At 42.1% G+C, this 24932-nt stretch overlaps 1 protein-coding gene across 2 annotated transcripts in view; it reads left to right on the plus strand.

Annotated features, from left to right (window-relative positions):
- Positions 1-7935: 7935 nt before the first annotated feature.
- The window catches only part of mmp17a (matrix metallopeptidase 17a), a 180371-nt gene continuing 163374 nt past the window's right edge, over positions 7936-24932 (plus strand). For both annotated transcript variants that reach the window (XM_051921389.1, XM_051921390.1), the window contains exon 1: positions 7936-8770. In XM_051921389.1, coding sequence (XP_051777349.1) covers positions 8624-8770 — 147 coding nt within the window. In that variant the 5' untranslated portion in view covers positions 7936-8623. The remainder of the gene's footprint in view (positions 8771-24932) is intronic.

The following is a 24932-nucleotide window of genomic DNA, read 5'->3' on the forward strand; positions in this document are numbered from 1 at the left end:
TGATCAAACTAAAAGACGTTGGAGTTCAAGGCATAGTGTGTAGTGTGTGGAAGGGTGTCAGACTAGATCAAATACCCAAAGTACACAATGTGTCTGGCAGACATTGTGTAATGGAAGGACTGAGAAATGCTGATGATTTGGAGTGGTTCCATTCCTCATACACCAGATGTCAGTGGTTCTCATATGGGAACCCAATCAGGACACCCACAGGGGTGCTTGGGAGATATAGTCTGAAAGTGCATCCCTGTTGGTGTCCCGCAGGATCGAGAGAGGGTGCTGTCAAGCCCAGAAGTGCTTATAGGAAGCTACAGCACAACACTGTCTTGAAAAAGAGCCTACTGCCACACATGGTCAAGTCAAAGTCTGGAGGCAGCGGGTAACACCAGAGGGGAGAGAAGGAGGAAGAACTGTGCTTTATTGTTCATGTATTGTACTATTGTGGCAGATTATTGCAGAAAGGATTGGGTAAAGGTGCTTGGTGTTAATAAATCTTTATTTTACACCGTCAACGTCTGCTGTATTGTGATTTGGGGCTCTCTGGCGCCCCTTTGTGGTCATAATATAAATGATCCAGATAAGAATGTATTGCACCTAAGATGCTGGTTTAAGTTTGCAGATGATGCTAAAGTAGGCAGAGTGGTGGTCACAATAAAATCAGGAAAATAATTGCAGGAGGACCAGGACGGAATTCCGAGATGGTAATATATTTGATTGATAAATGCAAAGTATTCCAAAAACAAATAAAGCATATTAGATATTAGCATAGTGAAATGGCTGTTTATTAAAATGGGCACAACGTTCCAGTGTTGTCTGTTTTGATCATGCCATACATTTGGGCACCTCTGTTCACCTGATATGCTAACCCTCACATCCCTCTTTCTTTGTGCTTCTTGTTGCCTTTGTTCATCGGCCATTGCAACCCTCTTGTGGATGCCAGATGACATTATGCCAGGGTACTGACGTTGAACGGCAGGCATTTTTTCATTGTGTGTATATATATATATATATATATATATATACTGTATATAGATAACTGCAGAATAAGGTTTCAAAAACTTGAAAGTGCATCCAATGTTCATTTTATAGGAAGTCTACAGATGTGATTAAAAAAGACAAATAGGATGTTAGGTTACACAGAATGATGTGTCAAATACAAATCAATAGGGATCATATTTCAGCGTATGTGAGGCCTCATCTAGACCAGGGGTGGGCAGATTCAGTCCTGGAGGGCCGCAGTGGCTGCAGGTTTTTGTTCCAACCCAATTGCTTAATAAGAAGCACTTATTGCTCAAGTAACACTTCTGCTTCACTTTAGTTGTCTCGCTTGTTAAGATGTTGAACCCTTTTTACTTATTTTAGTCTTAAACAGCTGTAGTCTTGGTTTTTAATTGCTCCTTTATAGCAATAAGATGCAAATGACAAAAGAAACCAACATTTCTCCATTTAGCTTGTTACCCTTTACACCTGTGTGTATTTATCATGCACTATTTGGTTTAATTAAATACTTGGAAGGAAAGTGAAGAGAAAAAAGTGAAGAACTGAGAATTACTCATTTATTTTAGACTTCAAATCATTTGGACGATATCCTTAGAAAGGAAACAAAATCTAGGATATGAGAATGACTTGACATGGCAGAGATAAAGCACTAGCAAGCCATGAAATTAAATAATTGACAAGTATTGTTTTTTAATTAAGCAACTGGGTTGGAACAAAAACCTGCAGCCACTGCGGCCCTCCAGGACTGAATCTGTCCACCCCTGATCTAGACTATCTGCCTCCATATTGCAATAAAGACAAAACAGTGTTACACAAAGTGCAGACAGGAGCTATTGGACTGGTTATTTGGACTGTGTCTGTATACTGTTAACAGTCAAATCTGGTGGTCATCATCTTCTAGAAGAAATCAAAATGTAAGGTTGAAGGCTGACCCAACACCAATTCGCTATTGCCCTGACTGCTTTGATTCCAGATTAGATGCAATTGGCTACATCGTATTGTGTGAGCTGAGCGTGAAGTTCCATTGGCATACGTCAGTGGCTTACGGTTCAAAGGTCCAACTGGCAATCCATGGAGGCCTCTGTCACGCTCCTTATAACGACTGTGGTAATCAAGACATTCCCAACAGTAGATACGCAGAGGTCTTCATTAGCACAAAGGTATAGTGGCCGATGTGAGGGTATCAAACACTCATCCATAATCATTTGCACCACTGCCCATCTTGATCTCCTCTTGTGGCTTTCATGTAATTTAGGCAATTGCTTCTGAGTGCAACTCTTCTTTGTCATAAAATGTTTAGGTACTGGTGATAATTATGTGACGTGCCAGAGAGACACAAGGAAAAAGATCTGGTGGATAGATGTGACTCATAGAGAAATAGACTAATTAAAGAAGTGTGATAACTTTTCAAGTTTTAAAAGTGTGTGTGGGTGTACAGATGTTGTAGTCAGTGACACTTCCATTTGTTTTTGGTAATAAAATGCTGTAGAACACTGCAGTGAATATGGCTTTACCCCTAAACAATGACTAGTTCAATTAATCTTGTTCAAGAAGTTTGCAGCTTCTAGCTTTGGCTCATTTAATGAAATAACTGTCGGAGGGTTTCTGTTGGTGCCAGCCAGGTGCTTTTCTTCAACAGCTCTTTTGAAAGCTACTATATACTTCTTTTTGAAGGCTCTTTTTTTACTTTTTATATTAAATGATCTCCATGTCACATTATATCGGAGAATATGTATTGCCTTGTAATCCAGTCCACGTGTATTTTAAAATGTCTGACCTTCCATTGCCTATCCTGCTCATCCGGCCTGCACTCACAGGGAGCCGCAAAGAGGCAGAAGCAAACACTGCAAGAGAGGCGAATCCGTCACAACAAAATGGATAAAAGCGGAGGAATCTGTATTCTCCAATTAACGTGTCCTGCAGGTCCTTTAGAGGTGGGATGAAAAGCAGAAATGCGTCAGCCGGGACTGTTAATGAGAAAAAAATTCAAGGGTATCAACTGAATAATATGGCTTAACTGTTTTGGGATATTTTGATATAACATCATGAAGCTAAACACAAATTAGTTGATCTGTCTTTGTTTAAAAGTTTTGTTAGCATGTGGAAGCACTCATGCTAAAGTGAAAAAGAGAGGAAGACATAATCCTCAGTTAAAAAAAAAAAGTGGACATTAGGTCATTGTGAATTTGTAATGTCTGATTTGACAATTGACCTCACTGTGTCTCTTCGGAGAATCCTTGAATACTTCTGCTTTGACTTTGTGTCAAATGAGTGGTTGCTCATTGAGTCCCGAATGTGGCACATTACCTGCATTGTCAGGGAGTGTCAGTTATGCTGCTATGGCCATGTGGCGCGATTCCCTGAGGGTGATCCGGCTCGCAGGACCCTCATTGTTGAGGACCTGTGTGGCTGGACCAGGCCAAGGGGACACCCACGTAACACCTGGCTACCACAAATAGATGGTAATTTCCGAAGGGTGGGATTGGACTGCATGTCTGCCTGGGGGGTTGTCAACTGGGATCCCAAGCTGTTTTGTCATGTGGTGGGTATCGCAACACGCTGTACCAGTGCATGATGCCCAAACTGACCTGACCTGACCTCACGGTTCCTTGTTTTGAATGCAAACCAGATGATGCAAACAAAAAACCACTGCCATGATGTGGTGGTCTGACTTCTAGTATATACTGTAAGTTGATCAGTATTGTGTACGTCTTTATTGGTAAACCAGACAAAGCAAATGTAATATTAGTGTTTCAGGGGGCACGTTTTACTTCATTGATGAGAATGGTAATGCGTTGATGTTTACTTAACCGTACCCCCAGTCTTTAGGATGGACTCGGGACGAGGACTGTATGGTGAGGAGAATGGGGAATCAGACCAGTTTGGCAAGGATGACTATGTTTGGACCTCGAGCTATAAGCCATCCACCACAGGAAGGCCATAAACTGACTAAACAAAGGAACTGGGGGATGAGTTGTACCTGTAATCTGTTGGTCTAAAGTATGGTTGTTAATGATTGGTTTTGAATTGGAGGCCATTCTATATTTATGATGCCCCATTTCTTCGTATTTTGTGTAAGAGTGGTATACATACAGTTGGTCACCCTGCCTTTACCTCTCTCTGTGAAGAGTGGACCATGATGAAAACAACTTTATCTTGGCAGCCCTTTTGAGACAGGCATGTTGCCAATTTGAGTACTCCATTTAAAAGCCATGTGGTAGCAAATCAAGCTGAGAGCCGCCTGTGGACACAAGACTTACTGCTACTTATACTGTAAAGGTATGGTTTGCTAATACATATTATTCTGTTTCCTTAATATTTTTGGGTATTTCTATCAATAATACATAATTAAATGTGTTCCAGCCTGGCTCTTTACTCTGTCTAATTGCCTGAGGTTACAGATGTATAAGTGCTAAAGTATTTGATGACAGATTGTATGGGGATTTTAGACATTTTATTGAGGTCTACACAATAAAGAGTATAAAAGGCAAAAACAGGGTCACAATCGGACCTTACACGATAAAACACATGAGGAGAACATTGAAACTCTACACAGATGCTGACGATGTTTAGTATTTGAGCTCTGCCATCTGGATTTGTGAGGCAGCAGTGCTTACTGCTGTGCCACCCTGTCCAAATAATATGTGCTCTAGAGTTAAACCCAATTATTATATGGTATGTGTTGGCCACAAATCTGACTGTACTGCTTGCTTTAGTCATGAACTCTTTTACCATTCATATTAATGCATTCATCCATTGGCTGACCACATTTTGCCATAATAGTTTCATCATGACCTAGTATGGAGGAATATTTCAGACAAAATAAAATGAATAAAGAAACGTGCAAGTAGCCATTACCCCTGCACTTCAGAACAGGTCTTCCAACTGTAGTTGGGCCCTGCCAGTACTTGGAGGGGGAGACCAGCCAGGTTGCTGCTGGAAGACTTGTGTTGGTGAGGCTACCAAGGAGGTGCTTACCCGTGGTCTGTGCCCCAGTGCAGTGATAGTGAGACTGTGCTGTAAAAACTAACGGCGTCCTTTGGGTGAGATGTGAAACTGAAGTCCTGACTTTCTGTGGTCATAAAAGATTGATTAGAGTTGGAGGGGGCCTTGATGTCCAGGCTAAATTGCCCATCATGGCCTCATCCATTCAAGTCCCCTACTCATCCCTTGTCCATTATTGGCTAACTGTCTCTCATGTATAGTATAGTATAGTGAGCATACGGGCACAAGCGTGGCTGCCTTCACATCATCCTGGTGGATGTCTACCCACTGGTGGAGGTTGAAGTGGTTCCCTGTTGTCCATGTAAAGTGCTTTGAGTAGGTTGGAAAAGTGTTATATAAATGTAATCAATTAATTACAGTAGTACAGTGAAATGAGACAATAAATAAATAATAACTTGAAATGTGAGTATAAATAATTAAATGTGTCATGAAATAGATTTTTGTGGCTTATTTCTTTATTTATTTCTTTTTTGATTAATTTATTTCAGTGACACCACACGCAACATGAAATAAGCTCTGAAGCGAGAATGGTCACTTTCACTCAGAGTTTTAGAGGGTGGGCTCTTGATTGGTGAATCGTCGGTAGAGGGGACATAAACCTTTAACCATCAAGTGCCACATTTACAGCAGACACTTCAGACGCAGACTGCTAGTGATGAATTTCTTGAATTAAAGTAGCTGCTCCTCATCGTAGTTCTGGGCAACCTTTGCTTGCATTCATGTCCAACATGCCTAGTCATAGCTCTGAACATCCGCATGAGCCACAGGACTCCCAGGTCAAGTCATGTCCACTGCAGGCTCGTTTGTGACACTTAAAGTGAGATAACCCTCCCCACACCCTAATCCTAACCATAGTGTAGCCGGGTATATCGCTGAACATGGCAGTGTGCAGCATGGAGGTCATGTGTTTTCTGTCCACCATGGCCTTCAACACCTTTCAGGAGAGCCGCAGCACAGTATGTCACTGCAGATGTACGCCAGCAGTTGCTAACAGATGAGATGTCACCGAATGTCTGTAGTATATGCAAATCATACTAAGTAACCCATAACTCTAACGACACTAGCCCCTAACCTTAAGTTACCCCCGTCTTATCTATCTATACTGTATGCTAACCACACTATCCCCTAACCGTGGAATCCATCAATAAAGTGCAGGTGTAGTCCTGCGGTAACATATAGTGCTGGGGCTCTGAAAGCGCACTCCTAAAAATAATAGTTCTTTAATGGTACGAGGGACATTCAAAAGGTTTCTGCGCTTTTATATTTTCATTGGAAATGGTGAAGGTGCGATAGGAGTAGTAATTAACAAGTTGGTACGGCGCTGGGAAAATTGCACTGCAAATGAGGGTGACTGTGTAAAAAAGTGATGTCATTTGTTTTTGAAAATCGTAATAAATAGAGTTTAAAAAAGTGTGGAAAAACCTTCCTAATATGTAGAAAAAAAATAATTAATGTATGATAGGCTACCTAGCAAAACACTAACAGATTAGGTAAACCTGGACTTAGTCTCTTATTGTTAGAGTGTCATCTTATGCACAAAGGGTCCTTTTAATATCACGACTTATTGGTATTTCGCAGATCTGTTACCATCCAGTCCTGGTTATTTACAGTATGGAGCCAGTTACAGATTTAAATAGATGAAAGATTCTTTCTGGAAAAGTCCTGTGGATGGGTGTTTTTGGAAGCCAAAAAATGCTTCCCCTGTGGCATCGCCATGAAGAACCACTATGGCACGTTGATTTTTAAGAGTGTCAATGGTGCTGCCACCCAGTGGACAGGGGTGGTCACGTGTCTCCTGTCTGGCGTGGAATTCCACACCTTTCAGTAGGTGTGCCACTCAACGGGGATGATGCACCAATCAAGAAACAGTAGGTGCTGGAGCCCACCCTCTCAACTTTGATGAGGGGAAAGTGACAGTTTTCATTTCAGGGCTTAGTTTCAGCTTAGTTCACTGAAATACTGAAATTCAGAGATAATTAAATACACAATGAAACAAGCATTAAATATATATTACGTGACAAATTTAAAAATTAATACTCACGTTTCATGTTATTATGAATTAATTGTCACATTTCTGAATATTTTGATTTATTTGCGTACTGTATTTATTTTATTTTGTTGGAAATATTTTTCCTTTCCTGGTAGCATTAAATGCACGACAAGAACTGACATCGGACAGAACACAATTTTTCTGTTGAATTTACATTGTGTTTGGTGGATTTCTTTTGGGGCGGCACGGTGGCGCAGTGGGTAGCGCTGCTGCCTCGCAGTTGGGAGATCTGGGGACCTGGGTTCGCTTCCCGGATCCTCCCTGCGTGGAGTTTGCATGTTCTCCCCGTGTCTGCGTGGGTTTCCTCCGGGCGCTCCGGTTTCCTCCCACAGTCCAAAGACATGCTGGTTAGGTGGATTGGCGATTCTACATTGGCCCTAGTGTGTGCTTGGTGTGTGGGTGTGTTTGTGTGTGTCCTGCGGTGGGCTGGCACCCTGCCCAGGATTGGTTCCTGCCTTGTGCCCTGTGTTGGCTGGGATTGGCTCCAGCAGACCCCCGTGACCCTGTGTTCGGATTCAGCGGGTTGGAAAATGGATGGATGGATGGATGGATTTCTTTTGGGGTAGTCCTAAATCATTACATAGACAAAATACGGCGCCTGGCGTCAGGGTGAAGTGACAAAATGAGCCCATTGGGTACGACTGTGCTCGAAGGAGCTGCGTCCCATCCAGAGAAGGGTGTTCGTGTAGCATCTTGAGCCCTGCATAAGACAACATGATGTATGGAAATAGGAAATGAAAAAAGAAAAGTCAAAGTATGATAACGGGGGACGGCCGGGCGCACTAACGCTAGACTGTTACTGTCACGCGTTGCGTCTTTGCGTGAGACTGAAGGGTCGAAAGAAAATCACAACAGAGCGGAGCTCTCGGATTTTTTTTTTTTTTGTCTCGCACAGAACCTGAATGTAGGTGGCGCAGACTAGCACGCTTGATTAACACAGCAGGCTCTGTTTCTAAGTGGACTGATAGCCGTTTCTCCTCCCACCGCATCTCTCCCTCTCCCCGTCTCTCTCTCTCTGAGTAAATCGGCGAGTTCCCGGCGCTTCGCTACACTCGAGTCTTCTGCCTCGTTGGGCTCGCCGCTGAGCGATCGCGGAGTCCGCCGCCGATCAACTTGAAGCGAACGAACAGCGGGCGCTGTGGGGGTCCGATGGATTGTGCCTCTACTTTTTTGTTTGAATCCAAATATAGGCGTGCAACAGGGAAATCATAAAAAGTGTGTACCTGGGATTTTGTCAGATGAATACAATCCGCTTTTTTTTTCCTGATTTTTTCTTTTTTTTTACATGATGGAGATGCGTAACATGTGTTGTCCTATTTATTGCTTTACAACTGGCCGGCTTGCCCAATCGCAGTTGGAAATATAATTGCAGTTGTGCCCTACTCACCCTGCCAGCTGGCCAGCCCCCATACTTCAAAGGATTATGACTTTTAAAATGCACGATCGGTGCAGCTAGAGAGCCAGGGCGCACTTTCTTCTTTCTTTCTCACGTCCACCCTTTTCTTCTTCTTCCGACCCTTCGCTTCCCCGCTCCTCCGATCTCACCCACATGCAGCACTCCGGGTCGAGCGGATGTTGGTTTTGATCTTTGGGAAGTGGATCTCTTTGGGTTCGTGGAATATTTCCTTGGCAATGATTGTGGTCCTTGTCCTTTACTGCTTCTTGTCCAAGACTTTCGCGGCGCCGTCACTTACCGCTGAACAAATTAACACGGGGGTCGTAAGTATTCTCTCTCTCTCTCTCTCTTTCAGCTTTTCCTTTGCTTCCCTCACCACCACCATCGCATCCTGCTAGAATTAAGAGGAATTAAAAAAAAATGACAAAACGCATGTGTCATTCATTCCCCGCGCATCTCATTCACAACTCATGACCTTGTGTTACAGACAACTTGTCATTCTTCATAGTCTCATCGAGGATTTTTCTGGCCATTTTTTTGTACTTTGTTGTATTGACGCAATATTTCTACCTTCCATCTACTTTAAATTGATCTCATTTGGGGCATGTCGAGGTGCGCCTGTCATTTGTCAGAGTGTCTCACACACCCGTTCTTCCAACTGAATCTTCCGATGTGCCTTTCGATAAAGACTCACCTTTCTTTTATTTGGTAGTATGGAGAACTGTAACCGCACCCTTGTCACCACCTATATAAAAAGTAAAAAAAAAAAAACAAATTCATAAAAATTACAGAAAACATTTTGGAGGGAAGATAAAGAACTGTTTGCCGTTCCGTTTTTTATATTCTGTCATGTTGAAATCCCAGCAAGTTTCCACAAATGCATATTTAATCATTTCAAAATATTTACCAGTAGTGTGTGGTTTGTGATTTCTGGACACATCCCAAAGACGTACATGTTAAGTGGCTGACAGTAAACTGGCTCTGTGTGGCTGGCTGAGTGACTCTGTCCTGTCCAGGGTTGTCCCCCAACACCTCATAAGCAACAGATAAAACCAGATCAGTATTTAGGGGTGCATGTAAGTAAGCTCAGCGGGAGCCCACAGCCAGAGAAGTGGTAGACATATTCATTTCTGCTCACCTTGGATGGTGTGTTGTTGGTGATTCAGTTGACATGAGACGCAGCACATGTGTTAGAGATTGTGCATTGAAAATGAAACTTGTCTCCATGAACTCGGGATTCAGAGGCCACGTCTTCTTAAAAGTGTTCCTCTCCGCAGGTCAGGGCAGACTTTGTTGTCACTGTTTTGTAAGAATTCACTTTTAACTGAGTGGCTAAATGTGGCAAGGGAAGGACAGTACATCATGAGGAGTTCAGGACATTCAGTGTCGGTCAGAACACTTGGAGAAGATTCGGGGTACAGTATTCCACATGGCAGATCAGAACAAAGTTATGGATGGTTTATTGGGTGATAGGTGACATATGTTGTACATGTGTGTGGTCTGTAATAAATGAAGGATACTGAAAAACAATTAGTAAAAAATGCATTACTTGTGCACCATCAAATGGCTGATCACGATGTTGTTTTATTGAATTGAAGAATCCAGGGGCGACCTCTGAATATGAAGGGTTTTTCTTTTGTGGTCCAGAAGGATAGTTCATGGTGAAACTGGTGTGTACTGGTGTAAAGCAGGCAGCGTGGTGTAATGGATAAAGCTTTGGACTTCAATCCCCGAGGTTGTGGGTTTAGATCCCACTACTGACACCAATTTGGGACTCTGAGTAAGTCACTTGGCCTGTATGTCCTCCAGTTGGAAAACCAAAAGAAATGTAACCAATTGTATCATAAATGTTGTAAGTGCCCTTGGATAAAGGTGTCAGACAAATAAGTAAACGGAATTTAATTAGATTCTAGATGACTTGATCAGGATTGCACCCTGGGTTAATGGTGAGTTTTGAGGTTTATAGATCAGTGTGTCTAACTTTTTTGTTTTGTACACTACGACTTTGAAGAAGAGGTCAGTTGTTTTTATTTTGATTTTTACACTAATGCTCTACATACACTTTTATCGCAGATGTGCTGCTACATTCGTTGGAATATCTAAATTAGTCTGCCATCCAGGGTTTGCTTCCTGATAGATCTTTGCTTTTTCATCGCTCTTTACATTCTGAAGCATTGTCCAGAAGAGTAGAATTTGCGCAGAATCCATTCAAATAGGGACAGTTCAATAGATGAAGATTCTCCTCAAGCCTCGGTCTAACGTGCTCTGACAGATGGCTGGGACGCCCCTGCACCATATATACCAGTGGGGCAAAGGTGGGAAACCAGTATCTCCCCCTGGACGCTAGATGGCAGCCTCCCTGGGTTGCAGCGGTGCCTCGGACTCCCCCAGGGCTTCATGGGGGTTGGAGTTCTGTGCAGCCCTGTTGGGTTCTGCAGGCGCCGCCGGGGGTGCTGCAGCTGGAGCTGCTGGCCTCTTTTGGGCACTAGTTTCGCCCCACCTGGAAGTGCAGCCGGATGTCGGCAATCAAGCACCTGGAGCACTTCTGGGTACCCAATAAAAGGAGCCAGCAACCACCACTCAGCGGCCAGAATTAGGAGGAAGAGGACGAGCTTGCCAGGGAGGAGTGGTGGAGGAAGAGAAAGCAATTTGCTTGTGCTACTTTGAGTGCTGTGCTTGGGACTGTGTTGTGGCTGGGGGGATTACGGGGAAGGCGTGCCCTCCAGCTGAAGAATATAAATATTTGTTTTATTTTACCCGTGCCTCCCGTGTGAATCTGTGTCGGGTCGGGTGCAATATAGCGCCATTCTTACAGTGTGCAATGTACAGTACATTCATACAGGCTGATACTCTTTTGTATAATTTCCTGAAGAACTGGGATGAGGCGATCATATGGTTTGTTTTTGTCTTTTATTCTATGAGAAAGGCTTGGAATAAAATCTGCTGGAAGGGCTTCATGTTTGGACTGAAATATTTATAATAACATGAAATGCTTTTGGAATATTAATAATCAAAAGGTGTTACATACAGTGTCCTTCCATTCGTTTTCTGGATCCACTTTTTCCGGTGCAGGTTTTTTTTTTTAGGGGAGCAGTAGGCTACCCTGGTACCAAGACAAGAACCTGGAAGCACATCCCGCTTTCCGATTTGCCCCTCATCGGAGGGGTGGGTTACGGTAAGGTTTTTGCTCAGGTTCGCCTCCCCCTTTTCTTGGGAATGTGGGAAGAAACAGGGATGTGTGGGAGAAGGAGCAAACAGCTAGTAGTTGGGCCTGGCATCAAACGCAGCTCTCATGATTGTAGGGCAGCGCCACTCTGTTTAAGTACAATAGAAAGAGCAAATTAGCCAATCCAGCTGAAGCTTTAGGGAAAGCGAAAACGCAAATTCACTCTAACCCTTATCAGTGTTTATTAATTAAAGGAGTGTTTCAATACACACACACTTCAAGTGTTAATTTACCGCCAAAGAAAGCCGTGTGAAAAGTGTCGAGATTTGTATTGTGAAAGACGCAGAATGCAGGTGTAATGTAAATCTAATTCCTCTGCACAGAAACTATATTTATTGTGTTTACAGGCAAGCAAAGCAGCAAGGGAGCGCGTTTGTTTTAGTCAGTCTGCCTCTCGCTTTTTATCTTTTGACTCATCCCTATGTCATTATATTCGAGATCAAACACACCTCAACATCTCTGCTGAATCTGGAATGGATTTACATCCAGAAGTGGTGCTACTCCTTCACATCTCCCTGGTTTTGTGGGGTCAGTTCCAAATCGTGATGAGTATTCCTCTCTTGGGTTTCCAAAGTGGCTCATACCAAGCCAATAGTTAGAAGCTCACATTCACGCAGGTGTCTGAGCTGTGGGGAGAAACTGGAATACGAACAGCGCACATCCACTTGGACGATGGGCAGATGGCGCACAGGCCGAATGCCGGGTCCCTGAGGCCGCAAAGTAGTCATGCTAACCAGTGTGCCACCTCTGAAATCGTGTCTGTGATTCCAGAAAAGGTTCTCGCCGTTCTGTGGCCGCGCTGTAGGTGTTAACAGAGCCCCGACAGATTAATTTGACGTCTTCTGTGAATAAAGTCAGAATATTTTAGCAATTTGAAACATGCTTCAGAATCCAATCACGGACAACTTTCCCAGATGTCTGATTTGGGTGGAGTGAAGTTTTCTCTGATGCTTATTTTTTAGTCAGATTTTATGAGTGGTGAATCACTGGCACCAGCATGGCTGTCTTCCTGTGTGCTTCTTCAGGTTGTTTCTGAAGGCCCTCAGATTGCAGGTTAATTTATTTTGTATTTGTCTGGGAAGATTCAGCTATTTTTTAAAAGGTTCCTCACTCAATTAATTTAGGGCAAAAAACAATTCCAATTACTTTGGCTAGGAGTTAATCCAATGAAGCCATTACACATTGCTTAGAGGCACTCAGACTTATTATATAAAGTTCATCAAAAACTGCAGGAGCCAGCAAGGTTTTATCTCACAATTGCAGTGTTAGTAATAAAACAGATGACCAGTACGCCACGTCCATTTGCACAGAATGTCTGTAGTGAGGTGTATAAGAAACCTACCAGAAATGGCCTCTGTTGCTGCCGCTGTTTGCTTTAGTAAATTGCGCTGGACAAAAGAGAGCAACTGTGTTCAGACGTATAACGGGATCAGGTTTAAATCCTTAAAGTGTAAACCTTGGAAAAGAAACGTATCCCCCTAGCTGTGAGTGGCTCCGCTTGAAAAAAAATTGGAGACATCTGCTTCAATCTTCACCGTCCACATTTCATTGCTAAGAGTTGTGTGTATGCCAGTGAGTACAAGCAGCTATAGACGCCCCCCCCCCCCCCCCCCCATATTGTATCCAGGAAAGTTTTTTTTTTCCTTTAAATTTCAATTTTTTTTTTTGACCCACTTTGCTTTGGCCCTCTGTGTTCTTTTTAAGCCGATGTCACATTACGGCATGTTCTATTGTGGTGTATATGTGACTTTGCCTACCGCAGTCGCCAATCTCGTTGGTACACAATATTAAATTACATGACTGAAACTCACAGCCCACGTCACATTTACTGACTGAATGGCAATCTCCCAGCATGCTACCCTTTTCTGATAGCCAATAGCATGTTGCCTGATGGTGCCAGGATTAATAGCTGCAGTGAGTTCATCAGAAATCTCCGCCTTTCATTTCTTCATTCCAGTTTGTTATGGTATGTAAAATACAAGACATCAGACAGATGAGCTTCTCTTCTGTTTGTGAGGTCTACAGCCCTCATGCTGCCTGACAGAGCTGGTGCTGGACCAACACTATGTGAAAGGGTTAATAGTTATGGCGCGTTCAGCCGCACTCTCTGCCCTTTTTTCCTTTGTGTCTTAGTATATAAAAGACGAGACATCAGACAGACGGGCTTATCATCTTTCTGTGAATTTCAAAACAGATATCTTATTTGTTCCTTGTTGTTACTTTCTGTGTATTGAACATTCATTGGTTGTCTGCTCTCCTGCATATGCAGTCCGCCCCTCCAACTAACTAGAAAATCGTACCTGTTTGATTTATTCCGGACAGTCTCAGAATAGTTGGTCTCAGTCCTTGCGTATGTCACATTAGGCGATTGCCTTCACGCGGGCGCACCACTGACTGGATAAGGTTACGTAAATGTTGGCTATGACTGAAAATCTCTGGATCTTCCAGAGTTACATAATATGACACATGCTTTCAGTGTGAATAGGGACGGTTTTCCTTGCTTCCTATATTACTCATAGTATGTGTGAAGCTCTTCACAGCGGCTCATTTAATTTGCTGTTTGTTAGTGCCCAAGGTCACTTAACAAATCAACATGTGCTTAGCAAGATGTTGGGTTGGCTGTTGTTTTCATTTTCAGTGTTGTTCTCTACCCACTATAAATTACATAGTAGTCACATAGTGTAAATGAAACACAAGATATACAGTACAAGAAAAAGGTTTCAGGATCTACCCGTAAATTATAATGAGCTGTTGAAGAATAGTGGTCTTGCTACTGAGTTGTATATTGAGACTGAGTCAAGAAATTGACTGTTAGGGAAACGCAGGTGGTTGTGTTTATAGCTAGCAGTGAGGAAGAGGAGGGTCCAATGGAGAATAGCTGGAGATGAGGTCAGAAGGAGGGTGTGGTCTGGAGGCAGAAGCAGGACCTCTTTGGGGTTCACGTGGTTTTCCCGTCAGATGATCTGCAGAGGATGGAGAAAAGACATTAGTGCACTTCATCAACTCTCATCCGTGTGTTTCACTCTTAGTTAAGCCCATTGACTGCTTCCTATGCGGACATGTGTGACAGTAGGAAAACAACAACACGTGAATCTGAGTTACAGACTCTCAGGGATCCATTTTCATCGAGTAATGTTAAGATTTTTAATACGTTATTCTGGTGACACCATTTTGTTTTTTGCTTTGCTGTGGTCGCTGCCATTTTCTGTCACTCGCTTCATTTCTGCGGCCATGTTGTTCATTGTTGCTGGTCAAAAAATGCATTTTGTCATTACTGTCCGCCTGCCTAAGATGGAGAGACAAATATAGTAGCTTCTATCAAACAGAACAAGTCAATAATGGAACTGTTTTTTTTGCTCTGTATTCTTTCATCTCAATTTTGGCTCAGTGTCCCTACTTTTGACGATTGTTTTTTTTTTGTTTTTTTGTGCTTTTCCTGGTATTTCTGAACCCTACCTGTCTTCATGTTTAGCCTGCTCCTTTCTGTTCCTTTAATCTCAATGTCCTTGGATGTCTTTCTCTTGCATCTCAAACTCCGTCTTACCAAAGAGCTCAAAACAGACTCATAGTGAACATTTTGTACACATGCTGCGCCAACACATAAACTTACATTTTAAAATATTGGAAAAAGTGGCTTGATCTTAAAAAAAACCCAGATGTTTCCAGCATGTGACTTTTCCATAAAAAGCTGTGATATTATCACTAAAATGCAGGCCGTTGTGTGAAAAAAGGCAAAGATAAATTCTTTATACAACAAAATCTACAGGAGCAATTTTACTCAAAATCAATATGCTTATAGCATTTTACAATGTTAATAGCTGTGCCAAGTTCTGCTCAATTGAGTGACTTGATTTTGAGTTAATGTGTTTAGAGGCTCAGTTCCTGACACACATACACACACACACCCACACGCTTCATTCCAGAAGTTTTCAAGTTCTTTTTTAGGGATGCTTAAATGAGGTTAATCTATTGAATATTTGAGACTGAAATTCTAACACTGTAATAATATTTTCCCAATATGTGTTTTCATGGTGTAGTTAACACTTAGGTCATTATATGCAGATGGCAAGAAATAGGTAAAAACCAGTGAACAAACCAGAATCGAAATAGGTTAGAAACTCGACATTGTGGCTGAATAGCCTTGATCCACCTGATGAAGCTTATACAGCATCTGTAATATTTTTCAGCTTTGCCTTTGCCTGGATTTCCCCACCAGTGGTGTGTGTATTGTAATAAAGAAACAGACACAATCGTAAAGGGTTGGGGTTTTTTAGGCCCCGTATACTGTAAAGCAAAATTGGTTTTGTCAGTGTTTTCAAAATCTTGTACAACAGACGAAATAAAAATGGCTGAGCGGACAATTTATAATGGAGGACCAGAAGTGATGAAATGATGGGGAAGCCGTGGTGATAGATGGGTAAATGAAATCATCAGGAGGGGACCAGAGGAAAGAAAGGAACCTGGAAGTGAGTGGGATCAGTAGTCTTCCGGGAATAGTTATGGCGGTGGTGCTTTGTTCTTTCTGGAGAAATATAAAAGGAGAGGTTAGTACCCCGCAGTTGTCCCCTGGCACGATTTGTCGCAGCGCCCGTCGGGTCCTTAAGCTGCTCCCCATGCGCTCGTGCGTGACAGTATGTGTGTGTGTATATATATATATATATATATATATATATATATATATATATAGTATATACTGTATATAATATGTATGTATGTATATATGTGTATATATGTATAAAAAATCAAACCTCTGTCTGTCCACCTATCTTTGTGTCTGTCCGCTTTTCACAAGAGAAATACTTAACGGATTTAGATTGGGTTTTTTTCTATAATTTGCTTGAACATTCCGGTTCACTTTGCGACTCATTAATCTAAGTATCATAGTTCGCTTGCGGAACCGATTTATTTGCGGGAATCTGAGAGAGAGGCTGCTGGCCTAGGGGAAAGAGCAGGGTCCTCCTCATTTGTGCGCCATCCTCCGTTCGAGTCGGTCTGTCTCTCACCACATGTTGGAGCGCACCTTGCCTCTGCTTAGCTAGAGATACTGGTTTGTTCAACAGACATTATCATCTAGAGATTGTTAAGGAGTAACTTTTGACATTTTTGAGAGAGAGATCAGAGCTACGTGTGTTTTTGAGGGTACCTGCTCATTGGCAGAGATATCACGGCCACGTGCTTTTCTCCCCACACGGGGGACGCTCTCCCGTCAGAGCTGAGCACAATCGGATACATTGGCAACGTTTGGCAAAACTTTTTTTTTAAAATTAATTTTTAAGTTTGTCCTGTTTCACTACTACATGGGCGGAGCTGGGGGGTCAGCTATTATATATATATTTGTATTGGGGAGTCCCCAAACATGCAACACAAATGGAAATGGACACAAGATAAAAACACAAAGAGTTTTTTTATTGTGAGTAAATTCTTCTCAGCAAGCGTTTCCCACCACCACAGCTACAAGTACAACAGAGCACTGTATAGCAAACAATTATTTGTCTTCCTTTCTCGGTCTCGGTTTGTCACTGCCTCCTCTACTCCTCCTCGCAAGCGTTGTCCACCTTCCTCCCGACTCTGGCTCATCTAAGTTAGGCAGGCAGCTCCTTTTATCTCTGACCCATACACATGGTCCGAAAGCACTTCTGTGTGAGATGGAAGCCCCATGAAATAGGGTTTCCCCAGTCCCTGCAGCACCCCCTGGTGGCACCCATGGAATCCAACAGGACTAATTTGAAGAACTCTTATGTCCCATGATGCCCTGTGAGAATTTGAGGCACCACTGTAACCCAGGGGGGCTACCATCCAGTGATCTGGAGAAGATAACTCTCCCCCAGTCCTTTCATATATATATATATATATATATATATATATATATATATATATATATATATATATATATATATATATATATATATATATATTAGGGAATGTATAACTTATATTTTTGTGCATATTAGAGAAGATTTTTAATTATCAAAACTTTGGTGACTTAGTCAGTGGTGAACATCTTGAGCTTTAAAAAAAACAAACAATTGACCACAACCTTCTCTACAGCAGAATGTCAAATGTTTTCTGTCTGCAGGTTGTGTTCTTTGAAACGCAGGCTCTCTTAGCGGTTATAGAAAAACACAAACTACGCTCTCACCCCTTTCACCACAAATCTCATCCTCTTGCTCTACCATACCTACATATCGATTTTTACTGCCTGTGGACAACTTCATCTAATCCCACTTTAAGACAAGCATTGGGCTCATCCCCAGTGTATTGACATGCGTGTTCACCTGAGTGTATGGAAAGGTGGAATTAGATCTGCCTCTGGAAGGATTCCGAAGTGAAAAACTGAACATTACCACTAAGTTGTGTGTAAAAAGAATTTTGCATTCCCTTGTGGTGAGCTTTTCCTTTATGAGGTGACAGGCTAGGGCCGGTGAGGCCAAAGAAGGAACATGATAGTGTCTTATCAGATGATTATGTTTGCAGGGAATGCAGCTTTTTTGTTTCCAGAACAGTAATGCACTTCTGTTTTGACTCATACACCAGTAGTCATTGGTATAAACCGAGACCATAATGGCCTTTTAACACTTTAACTAGCAATATACTGAAATTGGATTTTTTTTTTGCTCAGTGTAAGTATGGAAGCCTTTCTGGTTTTGTTCACAGTACTTTTTTTTATTTCATTTTTCTTAACATCACAGTCTTTCACCAGCAACACTTAGGGTAAGTACAAGCCAAGTCCTGGACGAGACAGGGGTCCCGCACATGCTCAATTAGTCTGGGTCACCACACATCTTTAGGATATGGGAGAAAACCGGGATCCATGGAGAAGGCCACACAGACACGGAAAGAATGTCTAAAATTCACAAGTAATTGGGTTAAGAACTGAATGCTAGTCTCCCAAGTTTTGAAGCATTGAGGATGACTACTGGCAACTAACCTAGATTGTGGGAATAAAATCGGCGTCACTTCCTGGAGGTGTGCTAAACCAGAGATTTTTTAACTTCATTTATTTTTTTGTAGCTGGCAAACTGTTACTTCTTCCCATCCAGTTTTACTTCTTTTTGTTTAGTTGTGTCAGACCCTTGGTGTCCTGCCAGAGTCATTGGCTTCCTTCAGAGGAGCTTCGTGCGCCCTTTGAATGAGATGACCTCATAAACCCAGGCAGCTGGCGTCATGACTGTAACAAACATGGCAGTATATTTTTAAAAGTGGAAAGTTTAATCCAAAAGCCCTAAAAGCCTTCAAAAAATTACATCTTAGTTTCATTCCATGACTGGCAAGCAGCAGATGTACTTTCTTTAATGTTAAAAAAATTCAAATGTCTGCTTCTGAGTATGCATATGAAGTTTGTTCCCTCTGCTTTAATGTGCACATTTTATAGTGTTAAAGAATGGGAAACTCCACACCTGAGTTGATCGTTGCTTTGATGCGATCTCCCAACACACAGGTGGTCGCCATGATGCCCCTGTCTGCAGTTTATGTCAGAGACCAATAACTACTGCTTGTTAGCTGTTGTTTGGGCTGCCATGTTGTTTCACATTGTTCATCATCCAGGTTAGGTTTTATTAGGATCCCATTACTAAACTAAGGTCGTATGTGCTTCAGGAGAAGACTACATTTAATGTTAATCATTTCCATTACAGACTTTCAGGGAGCTAAAATTATACTAGATGTATAGGACCCAAGGCAGGAGCTATCTGTGGGTGAACGCTGCACACTTGCTGTTACATACACTTGTACAATTTAGAGTTAAGTGGGAGTTGTGTAAGGATATCCAGTAAAAATCCACACAGTCACAAAGAGGATGTGCAGAGTTCACACTTGACTGACATGAGGTGAAAAAAATAATATATAATTCCAATAAAAGTCATTTCTGAACATAAGGCACCTATACACATAAGATAAGTAACACTGCTGTCAGGAGATGCTGTGGCTGTTCACCTCTCTGAACATTAGGGCAGCTTGGGAAATACCGTAACAAATCACAGGATAAGCAGTTCACCAAGGTGCCTTTGGAACAAGAGTGCAGTGGGAACTTTAGATGGAGGCGGGTGGTGGTGGGGGGGGTACTTCAGTGTATTTTAAAAAAGCATAATGTAACAAATGTCCATCTCAAAAGCTTCCTGCAATATATGGTGTAGAAAGACACGGTCACAACCAAACAAAAAATTGGGGATCCACCCGGATTGTGATGCAAGAGAAAAAAAGAGTAATCTCTCTAGACTGAGTCTCTACAACTCATATTGAATAGAGAATTGTGATCATTGACTGCTTTTATCGTGGGAGGATAGGAAGAGCGTACTTGCAGGAGAGGAAGAGGAATGAGGTCATCAGTGGGTGCCAGAACTGATAACAGGAACAGAGACAGAAGTGATGCAATCAGGTGCTTTTCTCTTTTGAAGGTCTTTGGGGAGAAAAGAAAAGGCATTAGTACCCACCGCCAACCCTCAATCTGGCTTGTCAATACCCCAATTTGAGCCCTTTGACTGTCTCCCACTTGTTGTGTGGTCCTACATGTTGTATGCACCATAATTGTTGGGAAGAACTGGACAACCATAATGGAGTGTTGTTAAGATTCAGCCGGTACAAAGAAATGAACGTTGTGCTGCTGCACTTTATTTGCTTGTAGTGGCAGAAAGAGCCAAAGAGCATACCAGCTTCACAGGGGGAAGGTACAGTAAGTTACTTGAATGACCTTCTCTACCCCTCCAACTATTCACAATCCGAGACAGCCATCACACTAACTTATTCCCTGAAACAGACAAACACCACCTAAAACAAAATAAACAAGCAAATTGGAAGAAGGAAAGAGAAAAAAGAAGGTGAGGTAAAAGGTAAGCAAGTATCAAGCCGAAGGAGCAAACAAGAAAACAAAACAATTACCCTTCTGGAAGCCCACAGAAATGGTGTCAAGCTGTTCCAAGAAAGCATAAGATAAAAAGCTGACGACTCACCTGGTGCAGATCTGCCCATTTTAAACACTGATTACTGCAACGTCACACACTGAGCACAGCGGAGACCCTGCGTGCGCGTGATTAAAGGGTGGGCACGTGCAATCCTCGTGCCCTCACAGTCACTGTGGTGAGGCAGCACCAAATATGGAAAGCAAGTTCTGAACAGTGAAAAAAAAAAGGCAAATAAAATACTCAATGAACGCCGCCAGCTGTGGCACTGAAGCCAGGCATCATAGGCTTGGAGTTGTATCTTTATGGGCTGGATGTGGCCTACAGGCCTCTGGTTGAAGACCCTGATTGAAAAGTGGCTGGAATGGAATAATTTCTTGATTGTGAATGAAGATCATTCAATTAATGTTTGTACAGGCATTGTGCAGGCTTAGATGCTGTCACATGTTTACAGGTATAAAACAAAGAACATAAGGTGAACACATAAAACCACATATTAGCTTAAAAAGAACACAGCAAAAGAGTCATTTTTATATTAATTAAGATAACTTGGTCTTAACAGTATTTGTCTATCACCATCATCGTTTAGCTACGACCAGCTGAGAACCAAGGAAAGGAAAACAACTTACTAGGTTACCTGAAGAAAATTAATAATATCCACTATAACCAACAAAGTCAGTCACAGGCATGGAGACTTTGCCCAAATGGCCTACAACCCCATCCTAGCAGTGTACCATTTTATATAAGTTTATACTGGGCAGTCTAATAAAGTGGCAAAATCCTACCATCTGTGGATTCCAACGCTCCCCAGTATTTCTGGTTTCCAGTGGGCAACTTGGCAATAGAGTAGTGGCATCAAGTGCCACAGCTAGAAACGGAGAAGAGAAACAGACCAGAGAAGGGTTAGTAATGAAGACGTTAATTTGGCCAGGTGCTCTGAGGGATGGAGTCACACACACTTACACTATGTGTAGATCATTTGATGGATGTTTCTTATGGTCATGGTTTTAGATTTATATGTATATGCTTTTTATACAGCACCTGTCCATCCATTATCAAACCGACTTAGTCCATTTCAGGGCCATTGGAGGTAAAGCATATTCTGGCAGCACACTGGACATGAAGTTAATCACATTCTCACACTAACTTACCGTATTCAGGTGTGTGTGACTGGGAAGCTGTTTTTAGTTTTGAGATTTTCTTCCTTTTTAGTCATTCTGGTGTATATTCAGACTATATAGTGTGTGTTTGTGTGTATTTATCTATTTATACATTAATTCATTTAAAGAGATTCTGTAAAAAGCCAAATTTCCCCCAAGGACAAATAAATTCCTATCTATCTATCTATCTATCTATCTATCTATCTATCTATCTATCTATCTATCTATCTATCTATCTATCTATCTATCTATCTATCTATCTATCTATCTATTGCCACAAAACTGAGACATACACAGAGAAAGGTTTGGGGCAGCCACCCATATATTCTGGTATCCTGGCTGCAAAGTCGCTTTCTTATTCACTGATAGCACTGATGTGCACACAACTGAGTCCAAAACAAGACTGAGGAATTAGGACAAAGGTCAGGGTGTTAAAGGGGAAGACAGGAAGTGAGGTCATAAGGATCAGGGACGTGTTCGTTCTCCATTGGTTCGGGCCTGGACGTGACGTCAGAGGGGCCGGAGCCAGTAAGGTCTCCTTCCATTGGCTCGGTCCCGGAAATGATGTCACGAGAGCCAGGTGGAATCTCCCGGGAATGGTCTGCAGGCAAGAGAGAAAAAGAGTCAGTGCACTCTGCCACCTCCCGGCATATCTCAGAACTGCCGTCACTCAAGCCCTTTAGCTGCCTCCCATGCACACGTGTGTGACACTATCTATCTGTGATATAGTGCCTTTCACTTCTGTCTTTTTTATTTGTGTATGAATAGCACATGTTTTAACTAAATGCTCTTCTGTGTTTATGTTATCTGTGTTGCATTTGTAAATGTGCACAATGCCGTGAAGTTGTCAATGAAATGTGGATTTATTAGGGACAATTATTTATATTTATGTGTGGATTAGGAGGCATGTACAAGGAAGTAGTGGTATAATGAATAAATTATGAATTACTTATTTGTTATAAACAATTCTGTAACTTATGTGTGGAGTAGGAGGCGTGTACAGGACAATAGTAGTGGAGTAATGCAACCATTAGCTTTCTTGTGAATTGCTACATATTTATTAACTGCATATTACTGCTGTGTTCATGTTTTTGTTATTGTGCAAAATAAAGTTGATCTATCTATCTATCTATCTATCTATCTATCTATCTATCTATCTATCTGTCTGTCTGTCTGTCTGTCTGTCTGTCTGTCTGTCTGTCTGTCTGTCTGTCTGTGTCTGTCTGTCCTGCTGGTCAGTAACCTAATATTTATAATATGTTGGAGAAAAACTGGAGTACCCAAAGAAAATCAGACTCGGACATGGAGAGAACATGCAGGATTCACACTCCCACACACACTGACCAGACCAGGAGTTGTGAGGCAGCAGATGCATCCACTAACATCACCATGCTTTCTACATTTACATCATAAGTACGTTGAAGAGATATCAGTTATAATATAATAGCTCTCACTGAGAGGCTTACAGTACTTAGAAAACAGGCATGCAGCACTTAAATGATGTACTGCAGTGTCCATTATCAAGCTTCTAAGCTAAGTGAGGCTACTTTGAAGCCTATATGCACATTTCTGCCTTTTGTTTAAGATTGGCACTTTTTCATGTTCTTTGCTGTACCGGCCTAAGAACCTAAAATGAACGTCCTGGGATATTGGAGTGACCTGGAGCATGTGGTACAATGTCCACAGATGCATGCATACTGTAAGTGCACACAGGCAGTGACCACATATTCTGATTTGGTGGGCAACGTGTTAGAGCTCAAGTTCTGTTCCTGACCCCGTAGGTAATGGTGTGGTGTTTCCAAATGGATTTACTTTACAGGAAACTGTGGTTATCTCCACATCCCAAGGACATTTTTGATAAATATTGTTGTGAGTCTCTGTAATGGTCTACGGGTAAAAGAGTGTGTGCCCCTTGCTAAATTTCACCCTGTGGGTTTCGTCTCTTTTCAGTCCTTTTATCAAAGAAGCAGGTTCAGAAAATGGACACCCAAGGCTGGGATGTGTGAAGGCTTTTCCCAGATTCCCCAAATTTCTCCCTAGTTTATCTCGAGTCTGTCTGTTCTTTGTGATGCCTCTAGCTGTTAAATTCACAGCATAATAAAACGTTTCAGGGGTCAAGTAGTTTTTAATTTTGATGGAATGTGGGCAGCACTGATCTAGTATACTTGGATGAGTTTATGATTATGATTTATGAATAATAAAGCCCCCTGTAGCATAATGAGGCAATTTTAAGATGGCGAAGCCCAAGGCTCTGTCTGCAACAGAAGCTGGATTTTTGTTCATCGAATACTTCCTTTCTTTTTTTCCTCACTAACTTTTATTCTATTTTTGTAAGTACCGTGCATTGTGACAATCATTTTTTAAAAGGGTGTTTTCTAGTGGAAATGTGTGGCAGCCATGCCAGAATTATCCTTCAAGGCACACTCTGGTGATCAGCTTTTGGTGTTTGTCCATTTTGTGAAATCTCTTTCTGTGATCAATACTAGCCGGACGTGTCTGACAGGAAATGTGCGTTTATTGCAAAACTGTATAAAAGGAGAATAACATGAGACCCTATTTAGTGATGGTAGCATGTGCCCATTTCAAAGGTTCCTCTAGAATTGGGAAAGATTTTTAAGAGGAAGAATAAGCGCAATTGTTCACAGGAAAAATACAGCGCACACCTGGCACAATGTGTGTAATGAAAGTTAATCCAGTCCAGCAGGGATCTCCATCTCCTTTGATTTGTTCCTTAAGTGCCGGTGCTTAAAATGGATTGGAGGTCCGTTGCTTCAAAGTGGGAAGTCTTTTGGTTGCCATGAATAGAAAACACAGTCTTTTTTCCCCCATCTTGTTTAGAAATGTAATTTTTTTTAATCCAACTCAAATTGCTTGTCATTTTGGCATAGTGTGACTATGCTGGTCTTCCTTAGTTGCCTATTGACTGGTGGAGTGTCATCAGGACAGATTCTGTGGCAGGTACTAAATTACCTGAGCTCTGGTCTGTTCCGTTGCATGTGCCTGCTATTGTGTGTCTCCAGCTGAAAGGAGCCGCTGACGTCCTCAAGCGGCTAGGCGCCGTTCACTGATTATACACCAATTTCATTTTGCAGTTCCACTTTTAGCACACCTGACATTACTGAAAGTCATGCTGGATCACATCAGGGTGCCCGTCCTTAGTGAAAGGTGAGGAAATGCAGATGGAGTCACGTGAGGAAGACTGGTG

The sequence above is a fragment of the Erpetoichthys calabaricus genome, chromosome 18 (assembly GCF_900747795.2).
Source record: "Erpetoichthys calabaricus chromosome 18, fErpCal1.3, whole genome shotgun sequence".
Taxonomy (NCBI): domain Eukaryota; kingdom Metazoa; phylum Chordata; class Cladistia; order Polypteriformes; family Polypteridae; genus Erpetoichthys; species Erpetoichthys calabaricus.